At 39.1% G+C, this 26,528-nt stretch overlaps 2 protein-coding genes across 2 annotated transcripts; both read right to left on the bottom strand.

The window, feature by feature from the left end:
- Nucleotides 1-2,506: 2,506 nt before the first annotated feature.
- On the bottom strand, nucleotides 2,507-13,059 carry LOC121510916 (protein snail homolog Sna-like). The gene is made up of 3 exons (XM_041789290.1): nucleotides 12,833-13,059; nucleotides 5,555-6,166; nucleotides 2,507-5,110 (listed from the first exon to the last, which is right to left on the bottom strand). Exons 1-3 carry the CDS (start codon nucleotides 12,909-12,911, stop codon nucleotides 4,932-4,934), a joined length of 870 nt encoding a protein of 289 aa, XP_041645224.1. The 5' UTR covers nucleotides 12,912-13,059; the 3' UTR covers nucleotides 2,507-4,931.
- Nucleotides 13,060-16,542: 3,483 nt separating this feature from the next.
- On the bottom strand, nucleotides 16,543-26,255 carry LOC121510915 (steroid 17-alpha-hydroxylase/17,20 lyase). The gene is made up of 8 exons (XM_041789289.1): nucleotides 25,727-26,255; nucleotides 25,492-25,630; nucleotides 24,987-25,222; nucleotides 24,118-24,204; nucleotides 22,869-23,087; nucleotides 21,111-21,280; nucleotides 18,783-18,886; nucleotides 16,543-17,317 (listed from the first exon to the last, which is right to left on the bottom strand). Exons 1-8 carry the CDS (start codon nucleotides 26,039-26,041, stop codon nucleotides 17,037-17,039), a joined length of 1,551 nt encoding a protein of 516 aa, XP_041645223.1. The 5' UTR covers nucleotides 26,042-26,255; the 3' UTR covers nucleotides 16,543-17,036.
- Between the last annotated feature and the right edge of the window lie 273 nt (nucleotides 26,256-26,528).

The raw sequence follows: 26,528 nt of genomic DNA on the forward strand, positions 1-26,528 counted from the left end.
ATTATCACCAGGCAACAGCCAATGCTGGTGTTTTTGTTTGTTGTTTAAATTTGCTCATTCTAGCAGCTACAGTGGAGCAAAATAAAAGTACATAACAGAGTTTGTTGCTTCCCACTCAGGGAAAATAAAACTTCTTTAATGTGTATTAGGGCTGAATGATTTGCAAAATAATCTAATTTCAATTTTTTTTCCCCAATATTGCAATTTAATAGGTGATTAACTATTAGGTTTCTCATCTTGTGTATTTTTCAACAAATTCAATAAATCATTCTATTTCATACCTTACAATCAGCTAAGAACACTTATCATACATTAAACCATTTTATTAAAAAATTGATACACAGTTTTTCTTGGCAGAGAAGGTTCTGCTTAAAATATGTTCCCTTCCAGAGAGTGCATAGCTAGAAACCCCCAAATGGATGGATACCTTTATGACAATGCACACTGAAAGCAAAGAAATTATTTCAGAGGTATTTTATCCATAGCAACATGAAACTGAATGTGAGGGTGCAACAAGCTATAAGCTATAAAGGAGGTGGCTGGGGTGGAGGAGGTAAAGCATTGCCAGCAGCAGCATGGTGCATCAGCATTACCGCAAGCAAGGATGAGTGAGGAGTATGTCATATTTAGATACACTGCTGTGTTGGGAGAAAGAGCTGTGATTGGCTGTGAAAGCTGGGAGGTGATAATTGGTATCAGCTGGTGAACTAACACTAAGCTTAATCAATTATTTTTGCTCATATTTCAGATTTGTTATCAGTTACTTTATTGTAGGGCAGGGTTCCCCAATTAGTTTTCCCAAGGGCCTAAATATCTTAAGGAATGGAAACCAAGGGCCAGAGGTCAGATTTTTTTCCCACCCATGATGCCATTCAACTTTTTTGGTATGCACAGATTTTGTTTCTTCTAAAATCACAAGTGAATATAAATTATTACTGATGTTAAGTTACAAACCAGAAAAATGCGCAATATTAGCCCACAATACAACAGTTTAATGTAAAGTTGCATGTGGATTTTACATTTGCAATTCACAGCAAACTGGGATTAAACCGGAAGTATGTAGGGTGCTTTAAAAATCTGCTCAGTCCAGTCAGATTTAAATGGACAGTTTTCCCTGGTCAGCTTTAAGCCTATTCAAGCTGGCCGTGTTGTTTTTGGCTAAGAACGGCTGCAGAACATCTGTGACTTAAATTTTTTGCTAGCTGGTCTGTTTGGCTGGTCTGGGAGCAAAGAGCACGTAAACACATAAAAGGGTTAAGTGTCAAGAGGAAGTATCAAGAGCATGGTGTAGCATAAGCTCAAAATAGGAGTCAGCAAGTGTGGTTCATATTGAGGCCTTTATTTCATGCTTTTTCCTCTTTGTTTAATGTTTTAAAGTGACTCAGTGTGGGCCAGGGTATTTGGTCTGGCAGGCCGGATCTGGCCCAGGGGCCACCATTTGGGGACGGCTGTTGTAGGGGGTTATGATTTTTACATGACTTGTTCTGATTAAGGTATTTTGACATATATCAAGTTAAAGAAATATTGCAACTTCTGCGATTTGTAAATTGCAGCAGGCCATATTGCAGTTTAATCTAATTTGCAATTAATTGTCCAGCCCTCCTTTTTATCTAAATTCCATCCATCCATTTCTATACCGCTTATCCCATTGGGGGTTGCAGGGGGGCTGGAGCCTATCCCAGCTGTCATTGAGAGGTGGGGTACCCCCTGGACTGGTCAATTGCAGGGCTTACATATAGAGACAGACAACCAGGCACACTCACATTCACACCCACGGCCAATTTAGAGTCACCAGTTAGCCTAATGAGCATGTTTTTGGTGGTGGTAGGAAGCCAGAATACGCAGCCAGAGCCCACGCATGCACGGGGAGAACATGCAAACTCTGCACAGAAAGGTCCTGACCAGGAAGCAAACCAGGGACCTTGTTGCTGTGAGGCAACAGCGCTAATGAATTTTATGTGAAAGGTCAACTTGCGCTTACATTTACTAATTAAATTAACACGTAACCTTTATCAGCAAAGTTGGCATAACTCTAATTCAATAAAATATGACCCAAATTACCTCATTCTTTCAAGCTCTTCCAACAAGGTTTCAAGCATTCCTTTAATGTAGCATTTCACCTTAAACTAATGCGATAAAATACATGGAAAATTTACATGTAATTTAATTATTTTAAGTCCAGGTTTTTGTCATAAAACATTTTCTGCCAAGACAAGCTTTCAGTGTGGCTCTTCAGTTATTTTAGACATCCAGTTGCATTGTGGGTAGTCCCAGTCAGGGTTCAAACTGATTATCTTCAGGGGCAACTGCCCTTACCCTCCTGCTTACAGCTCTTCCTGAAACTTCCTGTTGAAAGATTTCTGTGAATTAAAGAAATAAAAGAACCACTAAAAGTTTTATAAATTTTTTTTTAGTCAGGGCTCAAAGAAGACGAGAGAAAACCAAATATTTTGCTCAATTGTTGGAAACTTGAAGATTCTCAGTTTACAAATGAGTAAAGGGACCATTAGCATTTCTGCTAACAATAATTGGAAAAACATTGCTTATCCATTGCTAGAGCAGTCTGATTTATTATTTTTGTTCTGTGGGAATGTGCATTAACTGGTATACATTTCTTCCTCTGAAACAGTGTTTTATATCTTCTAATGCTGTGACCCTCAGGACACACCACTGCCTCTAAAATGTGAACTGGTAAACAAAATTTCTGAAAATGTTAAAACTCCCAAATTTATTCAGAGAAAAACATAACAGTTTGGACTTTAGCTGGAGCAAAACATACACCGGACAAAACAGACATGTTTATACATGCTAACAGAGGCCCTGAAGGACATACATGGTGCATCTCCCTGTAAGAACTGGTTTCCTGTGATTTCATGGATGTTTTTACTAGAGATCTTGAGAAATTGACCTATCATTAAGCTCCATCCTCCAACCCTGTGAGCCAATCACATCACGCCCATAGACCTACACAGAAAAGTGTTGACTTTCTTGCTGTTTTAATGACATCTATACCGTTATATCCTAGAAAAATGGTCAAATGATGTGCACAGGGTAAAGGTTACACTGCTATGAGGTATCCTGTGACTCTAGAGAAGGAAGTGTTTTTATCCTGCTCTTTTAACCTCACATAAAAACAACAAAGTGTCTCTTTTGGATTGAGCTATTTGATAGACACAGTCAGCTCATAGTAAAGAAAACCAACAAGAATGTCCACATTTGCTCTAAAGTAAGGAAACAAAGTCACAGGTATATATAACCTAATTTATGATGTTGCCAACATGTAAAACTTCACTTTGCAGCAAACTCTGAAATGCAATGTTACTGTAAGTTAGCTTGTTGCTAACATTATGGACGATTTAATCTGCAGAGCGTTGGCTCATCATATCATCTTATCAACATGAGCCCAAAACACACTGGCAGCTTTCGATGTGCCTACAAACAAAGCAGCAACCTCTGGTCCTCAAAAATGAAGCCAATGTGGAAGTGCAAAAAATTGCAATACAGCGAGTTTCCACTTGAGGCTGGCTGCAGGAATACTGGAAGTCACACAACACGTGTTAAAAAAAGCTGTTTTTTACACCTGAAATAAACTGGTGTCTCATTAGCTAATGTCTTCATGTCCTCCTACTGTACAGGGGGGTGATTTTATTTTTTTACCACAATGGCTTAGATTATATTTAGGAAAAACCTCACTGTGCACTGATTGGCCAGTCTCATATGGTTGACAGATAGCTTGACAGGCAGACGCTACCTTTCTGTCAACCATAATGCTAGCTAGCCAGCTGAAGTCGAGTTAGTGGACGGGCACGGGTGATCCAAAGTTCTGCTAAAACAGCAATATCAATATGGAGGCTGCTTCAAAAGCAGTTTGAGTCCGCTTACTGTAATCAGATGGTTGACGTCACACAGGCTTAGTCCAATTCTTTTTACAGTCTATGCTCCAAATGATCAGCCCCGTTACTTTCCATGCACAAACCTACACTGTGGCAGCCATGTGATCCAATCCGCCATGCCACAGCAATTCACGCCACTGTTCTGTTCCTTGCATGTGCTTTTATGAGAGAACTGCTGTTTTATCTGAGTGGCAGCTGTTTGAGAGCACAGGAGAAGTTGTTTTTGCGCCATCTATTGTTTTACGTGTGGTATAAGAGGGAGGTCATGCCTGCTGATGAAGTACCATGGCTCTCGACTTGGATCAAGCGCCTGGCCTGGCAGTGGCTGGTGGAAAGTTTCACCGTTGATGCACTGCTGCGCTTATGTGTGCAAAGGACGATTGAGTTACTTCGTCGAATGCTACACGATGCTACAGCACCAGTGTGTTTTTGGCTTTAGTCCTCATATTTTTGTTCTTTGGCCAACAGACAACTGCAGCCCAAGTTGTTCATTAAACTGTAAACTATTTATGTTAACCAAGGTAATGTGCGATTATTTGGAGTGAGCTAAGGCTAAGGTTAGGATTAAGGACACATGAATTAGCACATCATCATGGAAGAACTTCTTTGTTATTCCAAGATAACGAGATAAGTCAAAATCTTGGCCAAAATTATTGGCTATTTCTGCAAAACTGGGTAAAATAAAATGCACATGTGTATGTCTGCTCAGGGCTTCTGTACACCAAAGAGTTTTTGCAGCACACATTCTCTACCAACTGAAAAACAGCTCTGTGACCATTTCTGGGTCCAGACCTGCCAACTGAGAACTACTTTTCTAGAGTCTGTGGGCATTCCTGTGTTCACATGAAAATGAGCAGGTTCTTGAAGGAAATTAAAGATTTTAAAGCACACTTCCAGGTGCCTTTGTGAAACCAAAAATAAAAGACTGTCGTCAAATCTCATCTCAGAAGCAGTGATCCACACACCATATTATGCATGTTTTCTGACTACCCAAATACGTTGTTCAGCAAACACAGAGATGTTTGATTTCACAGGATGTTAGCACAGTGGGCAGCCAGCCTCTTGGTGCTTGGCTAACAGTGAGATCCTGGAGAATGTCTTGAAGCAGCTTGAGCACTGGTACTTTTTTACTTCGGAGTGTGTTTGGAGGTGAGCTCGCAGGTTGGATCGGTCGGCAAAAGCCCTGCTGCAGCGGAAGCATGAGAATGGTTTCTCCCCTGCAGAAAGAGCACAGAGATTCAGGTCAGTCTGGTGCTAGGGGGCTATGCAATGGGTGATATGCACCATGAAGTGAACTGTTTGGCTTAGCTGGAATGGCTCATTTTACTTCAGATGCATACTGGTTCCAAATATCTGTTATCGATCACCTTAGTAATAAGCATACAGACTCCCATATCTGTTTTTATCACATTTAGGTCTCCTGAAAACACCCCAGGTATTGTTATCCTTTATGAAATTCTGCTTCATATGTTGGCTTCATTGTCTTTATTTGGTTGTTCTGTCTGTAAATGCCCTTGATGAAGATGTTTTTATTTCTCTTATTGTGTCTAAATGCAGTTTCTCCTAAATTTTACTGCACTGAGGTTCCCCTGACCACCATAGCCACAGCCAAAATAAGATTAAAAGTTTTTAAAAAGTGTTAATGTGTGTATTTTACTGACCTGTGTGTGTTCTGATGTGCCCCTGAAGCAGCCAGGGTCTGGAGAACGCCTTTCCACAGAGTTTACACACACACGGCAGCGTGTGTGTCCTGATATGCATCTTGAGTGCTCCCAGACTGACGTACTCCTTCTCACAATACTTACAGCTGAAGGACTTCTTACTGCTCCAATCACAGTGAAGCTGTTTGTGTCTGTCCAGGCCTGAGAAGCTCAAGTGCCCCTCATGACAGTCCAAACACTCAAAGTTTTCCTGGCTGCTGCTCGGAGGGACGACTGGAAAGAGGGCCAGGAGAGGGAGGGATGGAGGGAGGATGCTCTCTCTCCTTCTGTAGTCTCCTATGACACGCTGGATTTCCAGGCCCACCTTGGAACAGGGTTCGACCTGTTTGCAGGCTTCTGCAGCGCTTCTTCTGTTAGCTTCAGAAGAGTAGCCTGAGAAGGAGAGGGGGGAGGCTTCTTTCAAGGATGAAGGCTGCAATCGTTCTGCTTCATGAGGAGAGGAGGGGAGAAACTGGGATCTCTGTTGTAGGCAGGGGCTTGAAGCTGGACGATAATGCTGTGTGAGGTTGTAATTCTGCTGTTGAGGGTCTTTGTGCATGTCCCTGGAGCTCTCTGTGAATTCAGCACACATTTGGCATTTTAGTTTCTGAGGTGCTGCTGTTGGAGGTTATGATCATTCGTCTAGAGATCCACATGAAGAACATTTGCACTTTTCTAAAATTGATTCTTCTTTTGGCAAGAAGATGATGGTGAATCAGTTACACATTTGGCCCTTAAGGTAGGGTGACCATATATCCCAATTTACAAGGGACAGTCCCGTTTTCAGGCTCTGGTTCCTGACAAAAATAAATAAAATGCCAATATGTCCTTTTTTTTTTTTTTAACAAAGCCTGTCCCAATGGAAACAGAGAAAATAGCCAAAACATGCCACTTAAAAAGGCTGCTCAGTAGGGCACCTGTCAAAGAACCTCAAGTTATACATCCATAAAGAATGGATTGATTATACCTTGTTCAAAACAGCTTTTTTAAGTAAAAACAGCTTTTTTGGGGGTGGGTTGTTGTAGTTTAAGTTAAAATGGCCATAGTGTATTTTCAGGCCCAATTTGTTTTTGTAAAATGGCACCCCTGCTGCTGCTGCTGCTGCTGCTACTACTACTACTACTACTACTACTACTACTGTTACTAATATTACTATCGTTACTATTATTATTACAGTAATGGTATTCATATTAAATTTTTAAAAGCTGATAGGCCTGAAGAATGGTCAGTGGTCAGTGCAGGTCTCCAAACTCTCCAACAAAAGCCTTTTTTGTTTACTGTTGTTGATTAATTGCATTTTTTAAAGTTTGAGTTGATGTTGGAAGATGCTATCACACTTCTATAGTGAAAAAAAAATCACTTACTATGAGCTCATACGTGTGGGTTTGACAAAATTTAAGTGTCCCTATTTGGAGGATTGAAAATATACTTTTTGAGGGTAGTACGTGGTAACCTGGATAACATCAGTCCTCTTTTAGCTCTGGTTTCAGTCTCTACAAACTTAAGATACTGCTTTATGTGCTGCCATGTTCACCAACTGGGCCTTCACTTGGTCTTTTCGTTGTTGATCTCCAGAGCCGTGGTTTTAAACTGGTGGGTCAGGACTGAAAGGTAGGAATTCATGATATGGGATTGATGCTGATAACAGATCAGCTGAAAGTTTTTAGCCAAGATAGAGCCCGATATTTAAATGTAGTTAAAACCTAAATCTTCAGCCCTTTTAAACACACACTTTAAAGTTTCAGGATCAACAAATTCACACATTTTAGTCCCTAAAACACACTAGAGCAGTGTTACTCCACCCTGCCCAACAAAACAGCCAAACTCTTGGAAGTTACCTTTGCAAGAGCCACAATCTAAGTGGTAAAAAGTGGCAGAAATGGGTTAAAGTGGCAAAAAAGAAAAAAAAAAGTTAAAGGTCACATATTTTAACCTTTTAAGACAAGTTTTTATTGGTCTCAGAGGTCCCCAAAACATGCCTGTGAAGTCTGTTGCTGAAAAAACTCTAGTATTGTATTTTTGCATGTCTAAAAATCCCTCTGTTTCAGCCCTGCTCAGAACGTGCTGTCTGACTCTGCCCAACTCAGGAAACGGATGTGGCTTAATGGTTGTGGCTCTCTTGATACTCTTCTCAGCTGAGGAGGGTGGAACTTTCCCCGTTTTCTTTCAAGCAGGGGGGCCAATAAACCCTGGGGGGCAGTGCTTACTCCCCACATGACATCATGAGGGGAAAATCTGAGAACGTTGTTTCAACACACATTTCCTGAAAAGTGGGGGGGGGTTCCTGTTACCTGATGGGAGTGTGGGCACATATTTTTGTTAGAAAAGCCTTATAAAGTGATTTTTGTATAATATGTCCCCTTTAAAAGTGGCAAAGATTGCCAAAAGCAGCAAAAACTGGTTGAAAAGTGGAAAGATGGGGAGAAAAAGCAGTACAAAAAGGGCAGAAAGTGGTGAAAATTGGTGAAAAGTGACAAATAATTGAGCTAGAAGTGGAAAAAAATGATCAAAAAATGAGTGAAAAGTGACTAAAATGGGCTAAAAGCAGCAAATGGTGGAGAAATCAGCAAAAAGAGGTACTTTAATAGCAAAAGGCAGCTTAAATGTGTGACAATTGGAAGAAAATGGCAATGAGGGAAAAAATTGCAAATAGCAAAAAGGAGGGCAAAAACGGGTAAAGACAGGATAAAAATGACAAAAATGGGCAAAAAGTGGCAGAAATTGATTAAAATTGGCAAAAAAAAAAATTTCAAAAGGGGCAAAATATTGCAAATTAGGGCTATAAAACATATACAGACAGAAAATAAAGTTTAACAATTAAGTTTTACAATTAAAGCCTACTGGATAATTGTGGGAAATAAACTGAATTGTGACTTGCAATGGATAACTCCTGAGGTCAAAGGTTTCCTTTTTAAAGGATTTCTGGGGGAATAATATTTAAATTAGGAAACAAAAGAGCCATGTGTTTAGTTAACACTGTACTAGAGTATATAAGCAATGAAGATGAATAGAGAGATGAACAGAAGTCTGTTGGTCCAGCCTACAACTCTGTAAACTTGTTTGCATATTTACAGCTGGTAAATGGGCGAATTTTCATAGTCAGAATATATACATGCAAATATCTGCAGATATTTTCACATCTGCCAAAACCAATTATTCACTTTTAAAGCTAATATCTGCCGATATCGATACAGTGCTAATACGGTTGGTGGATCACGGATGTGTGTCTTGAAAAATACAGTTGAAACCAGAAGTTGACATACACTGTATAAAAAGACACATAACCTTTTTGTTTCCCTGTTGGACATTAAATCAGACTCATTTTTTTCCTGTTTTAGCTCAGTTAGGAATACCAAAATTATTTCTATTTTCTAAATGCCAGAATAATGATTGGGATAATTTCATGACTTTCTCCAAAGTCAGAAATTTACATCCATGTCATTAGTATTTGGTAGCATTGCCTTAAAACTGTATGACTTGGGTCAAACATTTTGTGTTTCCACAAGCTTCTCTCAGAGTTGTTGGAATTTAGTTCCATTCCTCCTGACAGAACTGATCCGAGTCAGGTTTGTAGTAGGGCTGCAACAATTAGTCGCCATAATCGATTACGTCGACTATGAAAATTTGTCGACACGGAAATTCAAGGGTCGACTAATCGTATTGTTGTTTTTGATATTGGTAAAATCAAATACCGACCGGTAAAAACTCTTCTGTACTTGCAGTTCACTACTCAAAGAAGAGAGCCAGCCTCACACCAGAACATGTTGACATGCTGTTCCTGCACTGTAATTTAGGGAAATTCTAATCTATTGTTCAGTCACTTGGGCTGGAAGTTTAATTTGTTTACATTAAGCTTTATGTGTACTGTTGGACTTTGGATGGGCAATTTGCTTTATTTACTTTTATGGACATACCAGTCACTTTAAAGAAAGCCATCCTTTAGTTATTTGTAACCTGCAAGGCAGGTGAACTGCTACTATTTCAATAGCTACTATTTACGTAAAATGGGGATCCAAAATAGTATGCCAAATAACCGTGATCAGTTGACTAATCAGAAATTTATTGATAGATTAGTCGACATAAAAAATGATGATTAGTTGCAGCCCTAGTTTGTAGGATGCCTTGCTTGCACACGCCTCTTCATCTCTGCCACAAGTTTTCTCAGGATTGAGATCAGGACTTTGTGATGGCCACCCAGAACACTGACTTTGTTTTCCTTTTGTTGCCACTCTGTAACTATTGTGGTGGTATGCTAAGGGTCCTGGTCTATTCTGAAGACCCACTGGAGCCCAAGCTTTAACTTCCTGGCTGATGTCTTGAGATGTTGCTTCAATTTTTCTACATAATGTTCTTTCCTCATGATGCCATCTATTTTGTAAAGTGCACCTGTCCCTTCTGCAGCAAAAAACAACAAATAAACAAAAAAGGGTTATGTGTCATATACAGTGTATGCAAACTTCAACTGTTTCAACTGACAAAACGTCTATGGTGTGCTTTTGTTTTAAAATAAAAATCTTCATCTCTTTATATTACATCTTTAGTTCCATCTCCTCTAAACTGTTCCTTTTTCCATTAGAAACATTTGAGTATGATTAAAAGAAGTAGACACTATGGTCTGGATTTGTCATTAGGAGGTGTCACTGGGTCCTAGAGCTAGACCAGTCGAGAACCTCTGTTGTAGAGGGTAATGTACTCTGTAAACAACAGAGTCGCTAAATACCCATAGACTCTAGAGGCAATTATGGATGAGGCCTGAAGGCATTCAAAAGCCCTAGTAACCCACAACCATGTCATCACATAACTAACATATAAAAGATTTGTTATTTAAAGGGGACGTATTATGCAAAATTACTGGCCTGTCCACAATCCCCTCAAGTACCAGAAAAATCCATTCCCTCCCCCGCCCCCTTTCTCCACCTTTCAGAAAATGTGTGCTGAAACAATCCGTTCTCAGATTTTCCCCTCATGATGCCATGTGGGGAGTTAGCCCCGCCTCCAGGTTCTGTTGGCCCTCCCCGTTTGGAGGAAAGTTCTGCCCTCCTCTCCTGATCCTCCTCTCAGCTGAGAGGAAGATAAGGGCCACATTCCAGAGTGGGCGGAGTCAGGGGTGGAGTCAGACAGCTCAGGAACATTTAAAGTCATAGACACAGATACAGCTTGTTCTAACCGGGCCGAAACAGAGGGGTTTTTAGACATGCAAAAGTACAATACAAGACTGTTTTTTCAGCAACAAACTTCACAGACATGTTCTGGGATCTCTGAGACCAATATAAACTAGTCTTTAAAGGGTAAAATATAAATGACCTTTAAAGCTTATTTGAAGACAGAAGAGCACATGGCAGCTTTTCAGCTTTAGTGTTAATGGTCTGCTTTCCCCCTCAGCATGAGATTCGTCTAACATTTTCAGGTCCTCTACCGACTAAATTCTTTACAAATTTAAGACTTTATCGTTTGAATACAATTTTGATTTGAGTTTGTCAATTAAAAACTGAGAAGAAATGCGAAACAATTGTTTTTGCTTATTTAGTGGTATTTTCTGATAAGCTAACGCACAAACAAGGTGTGTATTTGTCTTAAAACAACTTTAGTATCAGTGTCTTTGTCCTAGGTGTTTTTTGGCAAAACTCAGAACAGATGACTTTGAATCAGAAGGGGTCTTTTTACCACTTTAAGAGGAAATGGATTAGTGGCAGGTTTACAGGATAATAAATTACAGAGTTTTTTTGTTGTTCAAATATGAGTCTAAAACCTGCTTTAAATACACATTATTCCTTTCAATGATATTGTAAAGGCCATCCCCATCTTGTGCACTTTTCAGCCTAGAAAGTAAATCAGTTTGTCCAAGTTTTCAAACATTACATCACTGTATATGTTCTGGAGCCTGAGTATGATTCAGTCTTATTACCATCTCTCCTTTCATGGTCCCATTCTGATGTTAATGGAAGTTCATCAATACAGTGGGATGGGGAGGGTGGACGGCTCAAGCTCGCTTTAAGGGCTGTATTGGAACAAATACAAAGGTCGAAGGAGGGATTTGTCAGGAGGAGCCTGGAAGGCCGCTACATAGGCTCTTGAGGCTGTTAAATGGGGCCCTTCTAGTCTCTCAAGGACCTCGGGACAAAGCTGCAACTCTTTGGGGACGGATTTTGCACCTGCTAAACACAAAACCGCATTTTTGTTTGTGGTCAGACCACACTCTCCTTTTGCTTTTTGCAGTGTTATTTTTATTAAACAGTTTTCAGAGGCAGTTTAAACATTTAACAGCTTTAATCCAAATCAAATAGCTTCAAATATTATTAAAAAACATCCTGGTATACCAAATGTATGGTTGAAACATCGATGAAGAGGTTGATTTAAAACATTTGTTGATGTGGCTAAAGTATTTTAAACCACGGTCTGCTTCAGGGCTGAACTATTTTATTTAAGTCTTAACTATTTTAAAAGAATACGGAGGAAGTGATGATAATAAATGTGAAACTCAGTAAAAAGCACACTAACTGTTCCCTGCTGTAATTCTTTAAATATCTGTCTGACTGATCCAAAGGCCTTTCTTTTAATGTGCTCAGTACCCAAAAGACATCAGCACCAATCTGACATCCATGAGGATGTTAGGTGGGTGCACTGAGTTCAGAGTCAGCTCTGATGTTTTTAGCCAAGGGAAATATTTCTGGCAAATATAGAAAGCCTCCACAGAGACAACAGAACAGCATTTACAGGTTATTTGTGTTAGCACCCTGATAAACTTAACTTTCCCCAATGATAAAATACACGTGGTACTTTTCTAGTCAGCTAAAAGATATGACGGCAAATAGGCACATTAGAATGATCTTATTTTAGGCCTTATATCTAAAATAAACCCAGACTTATAATTTAAACAGCTTTTTAATTTCTATAAACAATAGCTTTGAAAATTGAACATACTGAACTATAAAAAATAAGTCAGATAAAAGTACATTCTTGGTTTTTATGCAGCAAAGGGCCCAAAAAATGAAAACTTCAGAGGCTTTACCTGTTTTACTAATAAACTGTGAGCACATGTGTCTATAGAAGGATGAACAAGAGTAAATTATCAGGGTCTGTATTATGGCAGTGCAGTCTCTATGTGAAAGAACTTTAATATTTCTGAATGCCTCGTCTCTTTTTCCTCTAAACAATGCTGGAGTAAAAGTCCTCTCTCTGCCCGGTTGTTAGCTTCCTGTTCTCCTCTGTGTCAGTGATGTGCTCGGTGGAGAGTCTTACCCTGAGCCTTGGAGTTCAGTCCTCCATAGCTGCCTTTCTTACTGCTCTGATGTTTCTTCACCAGGAAAGACCGCGGCATGTTGTCGCCTGTTCCCGGGACTTGGTCTGGAGTCACACCGAACTTAACGGAAGCAGCTGTCGCTGAAGGACCGTGCTGGACTCACGGCGGCGGGCTGCTGGGCGTCTGTCCCCCTGAGGCCTCGCGCATTTTCCCGCTGACTAGCGATGGTCAGGTGTGAGCCAAGGGTCGCGCGAGGGAATTTCCATAGACATTAGAGTCGGACCAATTACAATAAAAGGACAAGTGCAGGGGGCGGGGTCTGTGTGTCAATCAGCATACCCCAACAAAACAGGTGTATGAATGGTGACAGGCGTTCAATAGACACTTCAAACTGTCCCACTGCTGGAGCTGGAGCTGGGGGCAGGGGCGCTTTCAGGAACTATGAGGTCCAAGGCAAAGACCAAGATGAGGTCTTTCCTCATTTATCTGAAAGAAAACAAGGCCGGTTTTGAAGCTCTTTTCAGGAAACAAAATCCAGAGAACAACAGATAAGGACATACCCAAACTTAAGGTATAAATACCCATGGGTGTAGCACGGGGGGGGGGGGGGGGGGGTGTAGCACAGGGGGTGTAGCACAGGGGGGTGAAAGGGTGCTGATTACCGGGGCCCACAGTAGGGAGGGGTCCTTGAGAAGCCTGCAATGAAAAGTGTGTTTTTATTTACTATTTCTTAGTAATTTGTGCCAATATTAAATCAAAAGCAACTAATCTAATTAGCCAACATACTGACATTTTTATGAAATAGAATAAAATAAAATACTGCTACTATTGATGTAGTCGCTGTGAAATAATGCAAGTATATTTAATATAACCACTGTAAAAATGTTGCTCATAAATGGGGAAATTCTGGTTCAAAAATACATTAAAATGCAGAGATATTTGTAAAAATGAAGCAACATTTGTTGCTTGCCTAGCTGGTTAAGGGGGCCCCTTTGTAATATTTTTTCTGGGGGCCCTAAATCCAGAACTATGCCCCTGTAAATACCCATCAGGACTTATCATCATCTTTTCGATGATCATCATAACTTAAATGGACCTCATTTGAGGCAGTTTTATGTCTCCCAGGTGTAGCTTGATAAGAAATAAGAAAATTAACTTCACTTTTCTGATGCCTGCAGTGACAAAGCGTGCTTCGCTTGGGTCATGCACCATTTTGATGGAGGTGCAAACAAACCGCAACACCTCCTGGAAAGATCTGGAGCTGAATGCAATGTCATGCAGTTCTGAGGATGATGCAGGTACCTGGAAGGATTACTATTCTATGAAAGTTGAAGACAGGACCTCTAGATATTTGTTTTTCAAATTCCCAAGTCATGAAAAGGAACATATGAGAAGGTCAGAGACTGGTTCACTGAGACGCTGGGTAACATTCAAGCTAGAGCACAGACTGAAGACAGACAGCTGCTGTTTTCAGGGGTGCTGAGATTGAATTTAGGGGCACTTCAGCATCCCTGAAAAGGTCTGAAATCACTGATGATACAAAGATTAAATAATACTGCTATGTTCCTCTAGAGTGCACTGGATGCCTCTCTGATAAATAGTTTAGTCCATGCTGGCTTTACATTTCATATCATTCCAGTAAAGCCATCACAGATATGACACACAGGTATTCATAAACTTTTCTCTGTTTTTGATGTTTTTAATGTTACTGTATGTTCAGAATTATTTAACTTTGAGTTTCTTTGATTTTGTGCGATGTGTTCATTTTTAAAATTGCATTTAAGTGGAGGCTTCAGATGAGCTTCATGAGTTTTCTGCCTCTTCCTGCCCTGAATATCTATCTATTTCTGTCATTTTAGGTATTTTTTAACTGTGCAAAATAAAATAAATCAGTGAAAGTCACTACAGAAATGAGCTGCTGAAATATATCATTGTTGTATTTTCATCAAAATGAAAAGAATTTCATGGTTTGACATTTCCATGTTTGACATAGGGTTAGATAAAATATAAATAAATAATAAATCAGTAAAAATACAAGATTCTAAAGTCTGAAAAAATATATATTAGGTGTTGTCAGTGGTAGGGCAATTTCACAGAGAAAAGTTTGTAAAATGTTTTTATATTACCCTCTAAATTTTTCACTGAGTTTGATTTCCAAGAAGTCTACGGGTCGGTGAATGGGACAAACAAACAACCGTGAAATAGTCCCATTTATCTGTAATCTTCCTGATCACAGGGAAATGGTAATAAATAATTTCAAGTAAATAATTATTCACAGTAATTCTAATTATTGGTGTTATACATTGATATCATTGCATTTTTTAAAAATTGTGATACATGATACATAGCAAATTCATTTCTAGTTTGTCATCATAACATTGTTAAGGCTATCAAATTATTATTGTCAGCATTATTATTTTTGTTGTTGTTGTTGTTGTTGTTATTATTATTAGTATAATAATAATAATAATTTTTATTATTTTATTATCAGTATTACAATTGTTTTATTATTATTATTATTATTTTTATTATTATCATTATCATAACAACTATGGTTATTACAGGCATTTCTATTTTTGTCATGCTTCTTTTCAAGTCTACTGTCATTATCATTTACATCTTTAATTATCCATTATGGCATTTACAACAATGGCATATTAACTCAATTGCCTTTTTTTGCTCTGTTTATTATTTTTACACAACTTTCCTCATTATAAAGCAAAATACATTTTTCTCTTATTTTCCTAAATATTAATGCAAATGACAGTCAGATTATTTTTCAAGTCATCAGCCATTAGAGCATAATTCAAATGTTTTTGAACAAACTTCATAATGATAGCCATTATATTTTTTAAAAACAAAACCTCAAAATGCACTGTTCCGTATTATTATGCAAAACAGAGTTTTAAAAGATTTTATAGGTTGTAAAGAACTGAAAATGGTCATTTGTTGAATTTGCAGCATTAGGAGGTGTGTGTGTGTGTGTGTGGGGGTGTGTGTGTGTGTGTGTGTGTGTATGTGTGCTGTTGTTCAGTGTTGTTGCAGTCCTAAGTTTTTATGCTTTGTTCACATTCACTGATTAAAAAAAAACAAAAAAACACTTTTAACTGTTGTGAAATTAAAGATATTGTGGCTCAGTGTTAACTGAATTGACTAAAAACTGTTTCAACTACGTTTTTTTCCGTGAGGAAAGCCAGACTAAGATGTCTGATGATACAGTCTGTTAAAAAGTAAGTTTAGGTTTTGTCAGGAAGAATCAAATGTTCATGTTTGACTGTTGAACATTGAAAATCCATGATATTTCTCCACAGTGCAAATAATCAGTGAACACCAGCAGAGATGGGTAGAACTCAGTCACAGTGTGTCGGTATATTTTTTACTATATTTTAGAGTGATAACTGTACTGATCATGCATACAAGTGTTTGAATATATGATGATTTTACATTTTAGCTAACGACAGTTTAAAAAGTCATAGTTATGACTAAAAGTGAATATTTAAACATGAGGACTTTTTATTGATTAATTCTGGAAATAAATGTTTCTGAGGTTATATGACTAGGCTGTGACTTTGGAGGGGGAAAATAACAAAAATATGACTAAAGCTAAAATTTTAATCCAAAGAACAAAATGATAACTTACTGAGAATATTTTCTGCTAAGTGAATACATTCTTTTTTATAATAGCAGGAATATATGAGCAACACTGCAGTACAAGCCAACAAATATGAATGTTTATTTGTTAGGATCCCCTTCAGCTGTGGTCCAGAGTCCAGCTCTCCCTGGATCCACATTAGAAAGAAGCATACTGACAGACACAGTAAATGTACATTAAAAACATAATTAAGCACCACAGTCTGCACAAAACATCACATTTAGGAGAGAATTCGAATTACACTTTACACAAATCAGGATTTTTTCAAATATACATTAAACTTTACAAACATTTCTGTCACACATAACACCATCAACCACAAAACATTTAAGGCAGAAAACTACAAACAGATATGTGCATGGTGTGTTTTAAATACGATGCTCCAGAGTGTTTTTAAATTTAATTTTCAAAACTAGATTTGTGTTTTGATTTTTAAACCTCCTGTGCACATATTTATGTCCACTTCAACGCTCCAGACTCAATCTTAAGATGTTTGAGGGCTGAAAAAAGCCCCACAGACTTTCTGGGTTTGTAGAGGACGAGGTGCCATTTCAACATGGCTGGCTCTTGACCCTCTCCCAGCCTGGTCTGAGTGTGGCGTTCACCTTGTACTTGGCTGGCTGGAGGACCACACCAAACTTGCCCTCTAGACTGGGCAGGGGGTAGCCTGCTGGGACGGAGAGGGTGAAGCGCTGTAAGATGCAGGACAGGAAAAGGAAGAGCTCCATCTTAGCCAAGGCCTCGCCCAGGCACACCCTGATCCCAGCACCGAACGGCAGGTAGCTGGGTGACGGGATGATCGGGCCTGTGCCGTCACTGTTCAGGAACCGACCTGCAAGGGAAGGAAAACAGGGAAATACAACTCAAAATAATGATAATAAAACGGACCCACATGGTAGGGCCAACACTCTTTAGTACACAAACTTATGATTACACATTAAAACCTCACACTGGAAACACAGTTAGAGTCTGCAGCAAACCCCCTCCTGAAGGTTTTATTTTTCAGCCACAAAGACCAAATCCAGGTGACTCATGTTTTTCATAATCCCACATCTACAGAATCTTTATCTGTAATAGAACAGTTGTCATAAATTTATGAAATTAAGAGCTCCTGTGCAAATCACAGAAAATAAGAAATCAAAAGGAACTACATGGAACCTCACATAAAACCACTCTCTATGTTAGGTTAGAGCAGTAATTCCCAACCTTTTTTCCTTAGGGCCCCCCTACTAATCTAAGAAAAGCTAAGCCCCCCAGGGCCCACTTAGAAAAATTAAACATTAATTTTAACAGTTTTCATTGACAAAATCCTAACATAAATAAATACATGCACATCTTTTTGACTGGAGATCTACGAATAAAGTATCCATTATTATGACTGTGTTTAAGGGCTACTCTTAAAAGTAATAATACAAAAAACATCAAAATAAAAAAATAAAATTAATAATAACAATAATAACAATGATAATACTATTATTAATATTAGAATAATAAAGACAAAAAGGAGAATGATAATAATAATAATAAAACTAATAATAATAATAATAATAATAATAATAATAATTTTTGATACTATGAAGACAAAATGCCTAAAATCCAAACACAGTTTTAAGTCTGGTGTCTTGTAAATATTTGACTCTGCACTGTTGTTAATTTACGATTTTTAAAACTTGATAGTTTTTGAGTGTCTTGTGTCAAAACTTAAGACTTTTAAACTGTGAAATTTCAAGCTTTTCTTGCAAATTTTGGACTATCAAAACTCTGACATTTGGAGCTCAAATTTCAACATTTTTAATTGTTTTCCCCCCAAAATTGTTAATAATTTGTTAATAAACAGATTCTGTTTTTTTAATATCTTTTAGGTTGGCTCTAGTACACTGTTGTACACTATATTTTTAATCATGATTAAAAAAAAAATTCATGCACTTCTCATTTGGCAGTGTCAGAGCAAACAGGGTCATACGGCCCCCCGAGATCTTTCAAACAGGGTCCTGCGGCCCATCTGAGATCTTTGGTGCCCCCCCAGGGGTGCCTGGATCCCAGCTTTGGAACCACTGGGTAAGCATACAGCTCTGCATTGGCTCAGGTAGGTAATAACACTAAAACAGCTAATGTCCCCATTCTTTATATGATGCAGTAAATAAAGCTAGAGATGGATTTGTCCCTCTTACGATGAGTTATCTCGCTCTCTATCGAGTTTCCTTAATGTTTGACTTATTTGGTCTGAGCAGCCACTTGCAAGGTTGCAACATTTTCAGCATCAGATCCTGAAGTTGTAAACTTTTATTTCCTCTCACCTGGGTCAAAGAGCTCTGGGTTTTTCCATTCCTTCTCATCATGATGCAGAGACCACAAGTTGATGATGACTCGAGTTCCCCTCCTCACCGTGAAATCCCCGATGCTAGAGAGAGGCCGAGAGACATTAAGAGGAAGTTAAAGAAAGTAAGTGATCTGTGAATGAACCTTAAATCGTTGCATGGATTAATCAAGTATTGGATTTTTGCATGTCTACAAACCCCTCTGTTTCAGCCCTGCTCAGAACGAACTGTTTCTGTGTCTTTCGGGTTCTTGAGGAGATTGTGGACAGGCCAGGGGCATATATTTTTGTTAGAAAAGCCTGAAAAAGTGAGTTTTGCATAATATGTCCCCATTAAGGATTATCTAGTCCCATCTTTTTTATGACTCTACAGACAACATAAACCCAAATATTAAACGTAGCTGGATTCATAGACAGATTAGTGTAAAAAGCTTTTTATTTTATCTGGTGTCAGCTACAAAGAGTGCCACCTTAGCTCTGAGAGTACAGATGTGCTGCTGCAGTTTCTGGCTTGTGAGTTTGCAGATCTTTTACCTCTTCTCTGCAGAACTGTTCATGAGTTTCCACAGAGCAATAGTTCAAACACAAGGGAAGTTACAGGTGCCTGGATATGTTACTGGTTTTGGATCATGGGGGTCGTAATCCCGTCCCGTATCTATTGTTTATCGCTCTCATTTCTCTCTGTTTATTTTTGTTTAACACAAGCGATTTAAGACCCTTTAAAAGAGGGGCGACAACACCCTAAATCCCATCTCAGCACCCCTAGAATAATAATGAGGGCATTTCCCAACCAGATATTTGAATCTGACAGGTATCTGGTAAATATCTTCTTATTCTTTTGCTGTTTTTAAGTAAAATGTAGTTATATTTAGCACTTTATCAGAAATATATGCCATGTATCATGTCTGAAAAGGCTGAATGTGGAAAGAAAGCAGCCTGATGCTATCAGATTAACATCAGACTGATGACGGGGATAAAAAAGTGGCAAAAACATGGACTAAATACTGAATTACATAATTTTAATTTAAAAATTAACTGCCAGAATGTAGGTGTTTGCCTGTTATTCACTTTCCCCACATGGAAGCTTCTAAAAAATCTGTACTGGTGATGTGACAGGTTCACATGCATAATGATGACAACTATATATGATAATGATGATGAACCACAGCGTATTCTATCAAAAAACACTCACATTTTGTAAGGCGAAACAGCATGTTGTTGTTACTTTAATAAATGATGCACATGGTAAAATACCACTTGTTCACTGATATCTCTGTGAACTGAAGACTTGTCTGCATGTCATAATAAATGCTTAAATGACCCCTGGTTTCACACTTGCATTCAGTTTAACTGATTGAGTCCTTTTTCTTTTTTCCTCTGTCTCTCTATTTCTTAACTTTAAAATGTTAATCATTCAAACATAAAAAAAGGTATTCCTCTTATTACAATAATAAAATCAATAAAAACAAAATAAAGATGCTTTTTTGTGTGTTTTAACAGGTATTTTTGATGCTATAATATTGTTTTAAAACTTGCAATGTCACATGATATCAAAATAGAAAAAAACTTGAATTACCTCTTTGAAAACTTTTTTCTGGTATTTTCTAACTGTGCTTTTGTGTCATAAGTGCATATTTTGTTTAATGATGTTTTTAATGTGCTAAAGTAGAATGCTTGAATTAGCATCTGTGAATAAGGCTGACACAGCTGAAATGTATGCTGACAAAAACAAACATTTTAGCATGTATTGTTTAAATTGGTTGTTTTCAAATAGTGTAGCTATGCATGTCTATTGTATGAATTTGATCAACCATGCATTATTGGCCTGGTAGCTGGAGAGGTGCTGAAGTGCCCTTGAGCAAGGCACTGAACCCCCAAGAGCAGCAAGGCTATCACTCTGACATCTCTCCATTAGTGCATGTCCATGGGGATCCTGTTTGCACATGCGTGTTTGCATGTAATTCAGCCTCTGTGAGTTCAACAACAGAGTGTAAACTGTAAATTTTCCTTCAGGGATTAATAAAGTAAGACTTAACTATTGCTACAACTAAACGTCAAGATGGCTTGGATAAATTTAAACGCGGTGTGCTTGAGATTTTGGTTTGGTCTTAGGTGTGCCTTAAGCTAAAAAAAAGTTTGAAAATCGCAGCTCTAAAGATCACAATCCAGTGCATCACTCACATTCTCTATACTGTCATTGACTTTATTGACCCATAACTGATGAGCTGAGGTATATCTAGATGTTTCACTCCTTGTGGAGGTAGTTGGCAGTGAATAGTTATGAATATGATTGCAGGGTTGTGAGTACCTGCTGTCACTCAGAGCCACATGGGGGATGAGCAGAGGGGCCACGGGGCGGATCCTCAGGACCTCCCTGATGGTGGCCTCCAGGTACGGCAGACTGCCTCTGTCACTGAGCTGGGGGGATCGGTCTCCTCCTACTTTACTGTCCAGCTCCTCCTGGATGTGTCTCTGAACCTGAAAACACACAAACACAGCAAAAATCAATATCCACCAGGAATAAACAGTCTGTTAAAATGGATACTGTTTGTCTTTTCCATCAGAATTATTGAAGAGTAAGAAACCCCTGATTCAGTCTGTGGAGATTAACACAATTTATAGTTTTTAAGAGATATCTTACAGAAATTGTCTTTAATTATATCAAAATAAACACATATATGTGTGATATTTAGCTGTAGTGAACAGGAGACTCTGACTGTACTTACTGAGGTATTTGAGTAAGACAGAACGTCAGACTGCTGTTTATCATGTAGATCTTTGACTAGTGAGCTTGAAGCACCATGACCATCAATATAACAGTTTTGTTTGCTGGATTATTATTTTTATTTTAGCTTTTATTTTGTGAAAATGCTTACTTTAAGTTTAGTTTTTTTTTAGTTTTAGTGTTAGAGTCATGAATCCTGATTTTTGAGTCATTCTGTTTCTGAATTTCTTTGGTGTTTCCTGTGTTTTTGTGTGTTTCCATGTTGTAGTTTATTCTTGCCCATGTAGTTCTAGTGTTTTCTGTTGTTTAAACCTCCTGTGTTTGAGTTTTTTTATTTAGTCTGTTTTATTTTGCAATCCTTGCCCCCTGTGTTTCATGTCAAGTTTAACTCCCTGGTGTTTTCCCTCCATTGTGAGTCCTGAAAACCAAAAAGGGACTTTAAAGAAAACCTCCATAACTGATGAAATGTAAGACAATCAAACTAACTGGGATGTAAGCAAACCTCTCTTTAACCTTTTAACCTAAATCCTGATTTGTGGAATAAACGTTTCCTTTCAAAACAGTTTTAATGTTGTTCAGTGGGGTCAGAGTGACATCTAGTGGTCGTTAGAGGAACAACAGTTTATTGCAAATAAGATTGGTTTTTCTATGTTCAGTGCCCCTGTTTCACTTCCCCCTCCCATGTTTTTACATGGGAGGGGGAAAGAACCAGAGGGCTCACGCTTCCAAGGAGAATGATCCTCAGACTCACCTGATTAGTGTAACTCTTCACAGGTGTGCAAGCCAGTGCTGACAAAGATAAAGACCTGAATAGGTTGCAACATGTCGGCTCTTAAAAAAATGTGTTTTTCCATGTAAAAAAAAGGAATTTAATTTCAAACAAAAACTACAGTGTGCCTTGGATGGCTTTTTGAAGGACAGTTGCAGTTTGTCTATTGTTTTTATTTTAATTTTTGGGATTAAACCCATTTTTTTAGTCACTCATGCAACCACCCCTTCACCAATAGAACTGAGCAAATCAAGCCCAAAGTTTCCAAAGAGCACCTGCATGTGAAACAACAGACCCAGCAGCACTTCTTTTTGTCTTTACATTCAGCTGGCTTTTTTGTGCATATGAAAAGCATAAAAACAGCAAAAATCTAGACTCCATATTAGATGCTAAGCCAAACTCTTACTGAATTGGGCTAGAGTGAAACAAAACCTTCACAGCTTTTAAGTATAGACAAATACAGCTGAAGAAATGTGTACCATAAAAACATTCCTTCATCCAGATAGGCCCACCAATGACCATTTGAACAGAACTACTGTAGAACCCAGGACACCCCGGACCCAGAGTTTTACCTGTGGGTAATGGATGAGGTAAGTCACAGCCCATTTGAGCACGGTGCTGGTGGTTTCCACGCCAGCTCCAAAGATGTCTCCCACAGTCATGAGGAGGTGGTCTTCACTGAGGCCCACAGAGTCTGCACTGATCTCTGCTGTGTTGTTGTTCTCTGCGCTGCGCTTGGCCCTCAGCAGAGCATCCAGCAGGTCTCGCTGCACGTGGTCGCTGTAGTCGGCCTGAGGAGGAGTCAGCATGGCCGATCAGTGTGTATTTGCAATGAAGAGTATGGTTCTAGTCTGGTCTATACCCAGGACCCACCACCACGTTCTTAACAAGAAATCTTGACGCAAATTTTTAAAAATATTCAATCACTCAAATTTATTTATGAATTGAACAAAGAGACAGGACAAAAAAGTCCAAAAGTGCATCATAATAAAAGCCTGCATGCATTTGTATTAAATTTTACTCAGTTCATGGGAAACCAGATTTTTTATCCTCCTAGATAACAGGATGAATAATTTGAGATCTCAAGAGAGAAGTGCTACATGTGCAACCAGTGTGCATACAAGCTTCGCTAAGTTGGAGTAAAAGACCCTACATTTGCCATCACTGTAACTCAAATAGTGAATCGTGTAGCCTAGCTTAGAAGGCTATTATTGTTAGGCCTATTTGTTTTGTTTTTAATGTTGCCATAGGTCTATAGGCTGTGTTTATGTGTTTCTCACTGGTGAATCCATCTCGCAAAGCTCCCATCTGAAGGGTGTGGGCCCGGTTAGAAAGTGACAGGACCAATCAGTGCCACTCACTTCATTAAAAGAAGAACAAAGAACAGCGGTGAGTTGTTTTCTTTTCAAAAATGACAAAAGTCGTGTACTGACATGTCTACAGTCGCCATGGTTCATGTTATGCAGTTCTCTATGGACTTTACTCCTCAGTAGCGGCTACATCTCGTGTTTTGTTGCTCTGATTGGTCCATAAAGATGTGACAGACAGAACCTTCATCCAATCACCCTCTGAGTTTTTTTTCAAAGCCTCTGCCCTTCCCCAAACGCTGTGTATGAGAGGTTTTCCAGATGGATGTGTGCCAGGTTGCAAGCATAAGGGACACCAAAATGTTTTTTTAATGATGGGACATGTTTAACTTTTAGATAAAATTTCTGTAGTCAGGTGGTTATGTCTCACTCTCCCTTCCCCAGCCTAAGACTCTATCCACTGTCCTATCAACAACAAAGGTACAAAAGCCCCAAAATACATTTGAAGCCTTACCTTGTGCTGATCATATTGCTTCTGCAGTAGTTGGTCTCTGACTGCAACACATTGCTTGAGGAGCCGCAGGTCAGCGTTGGGAAAAATCTGTGACAAAGGGACAGACATCATGGATTTGTGTTTTTAACACAGGGCTGTAGTAATAACATACAGAAGACATCTGAGTAGAATATATTGACTGACTGGGGTTTCCTGATTAAATAAATAAAGGTCTAACAAATATTCTTCTCTGTAATCCTGTATCAGTTCAGAGCTGGATTTGATGTTCATATGAGGTTTAGATCTACCAATCAAATAACTGTTTAAGATGTTTAAAAGTTTATATAATTTAGTATCACTGCTGAGAAGAAAGTCACCAGAAACAGACTAAAGATATAAGATATGCACCATACAGATGTTGCTCTTCACATTTCTGTGTTCTCTTCTCCTTAGGGTTTTGCCTTCTGTACCACTCTTACTTGTGACGATGAATGACGAGCCAGCTGAAGCACCCAGATACCAAATGACTGTACTTCAGTTTGTACATCTATGTTATACATAATCAGTACACCTTCAGTGATGACCTGATGTTAGAACTCGTTTGCCTTCCTCTCATGCAAAAAACAGCCGGCGCATCTTTTTATCATTAAGCAAATGAATCTTTAGGGTCACAGGTTAGACTGAAATGACATCTCAATTCAAGACAGTTATGAGGGCATACCAGCTTCAGTCTGACAGTTTCTTTTGTTCGTTTGTAATGTTTTTTTAAACATATAAATGGATGTAAACAAAGCATTAAGAATTACCACTAGGTATCTAAATGCCCCAAATGGATATAAACAAGTGTTGGGGTTTTGTCTAAAAGAGTTAGGAGTGCTAATCTCGTCTACCTGTAGCCAGGGGAAGATGTCCACCAGGCTGTCCTTGGCCACCGTATCCACGATACCCTGGCTGTAGGAAAGCATGGCCTCAAACTCCGGGTCTCCTCGGCGGTAGGAGGACTTGAAGCAGAGAGCACAGATCACATTGGTGACAGCCCGGGTCAGCTCAGGGGACAGATCCAGAGCCAGACCAGCAGCTGCAGCCCCAGACAGGACAGTGCAGAGAGACTGAGCCTCTGCAGAGACTGAACAGGACACAGGAGACATACAATCTTTACTTACAAACATGTTTTTAATGCTTAATCCCTGGAAATCCCTGACACTTTTACATCCTCCTGCTGCCTCCAGAACACACTGCATAGAGTGTCCCCTCCATTTAACTGATAGTGAAACCACTCATTTAGGGAGCTAACCCTTCACATGATTGCATGTGTTAATGCCTGAACAGATGCATCATTCAAACTGTGCAGTCTTGGTTTAGCAGTGTCAAAAACCATCTAGACTTTGCACTCACTAATCTTTACGATGGCTGCAGAGCCTTCTCCAAACATGCACAGAGCTCCATGCACTATTTTTCTGTGAAATCTCCAGGTAGCACTGTAGTCTCCAAATGCAATGTCCTTCCCATCTCTGGTCAGAATATCTGTGGTTACCTTCATCACACATGGGACAAGGAGGGAGAGGGTACAAATATGAAAGACTGCAGCTGATAAGGAGAAAAAAAAACAGTGAAGCAGGAGTATACGCACAGTTCTGGGTCTGCCTGCAAAGATCTTCCCCTTCTTCATTAACACTTCTTTGGCATGAGTGTGATGGTTGACGATGATGACACGATGGGAGCCCATCATCAGAGAGTACATCTGTCCATATTTCTGCTGAAGCTCTTTGAAAAGCACATGAGGAGCATGTGGGCTCTGCAAACTCAGAAGACTGCCGATGAGCGGTAGGGATGGAAGGCAAGGTGGCTCCCGAGGACCGTGCGAAGACACCCTGAGCTTCACCAGCAGCGCTAACAAAGTCAGACTCACGGCCAAAAACAAACACAGACACAGAAACACAGCCATCTCTGCAGCTGAGGGCCCTGACACAGGGGTCTGGCTCAGTGGATGAAGAGCATTACAGAAGGAGCTGAGTAGCAGGGCCCTGAGCTGCTGCAGGGCCACGCTTTTATGTGGCTCTTTCAATGCCAAATCCTTGACTCTGTGTGTGAGGCTGTGCCATTTTCAACAAGATAAGAAAACACTTGATTCATTGAATCCTTGCATAAACCATGATGCAGCAACTCAAGTGTATCAAAGAGTCAGCTACAAAATCTGAGACATAATGTTGCATAGATGCTCCAGTTCTGAGGCTAATACACTTCACCGTAGGGTTTCTATAGCATGTTTTCTTATTGAATTTAAGATGGATAAGCTTGAGTGAAGTATCTGTTCAACTGTTCCACTGCATTATTAATCTAAATATATTTGAGTATTTGAACACTGAGAGTTCATTGGTTGAACACAGACTAATTTTATGATCTATTGATACATTTCAGACAAGCTATCCCGG

Source organism: Cheilinus undulatus, linkage group 6 (genome assembly GCF_018320785.1).
Source record: "Cheilinus undulatus linkage group 6, ASM1832078v1, whole genome shotgun sequence".
Lineage (NCBI taxonomy): Eukaryota > Metazoa > Chordata > Actinopteri > Labriformes > Labridae > Cheilinus > Cheilinus undulatus.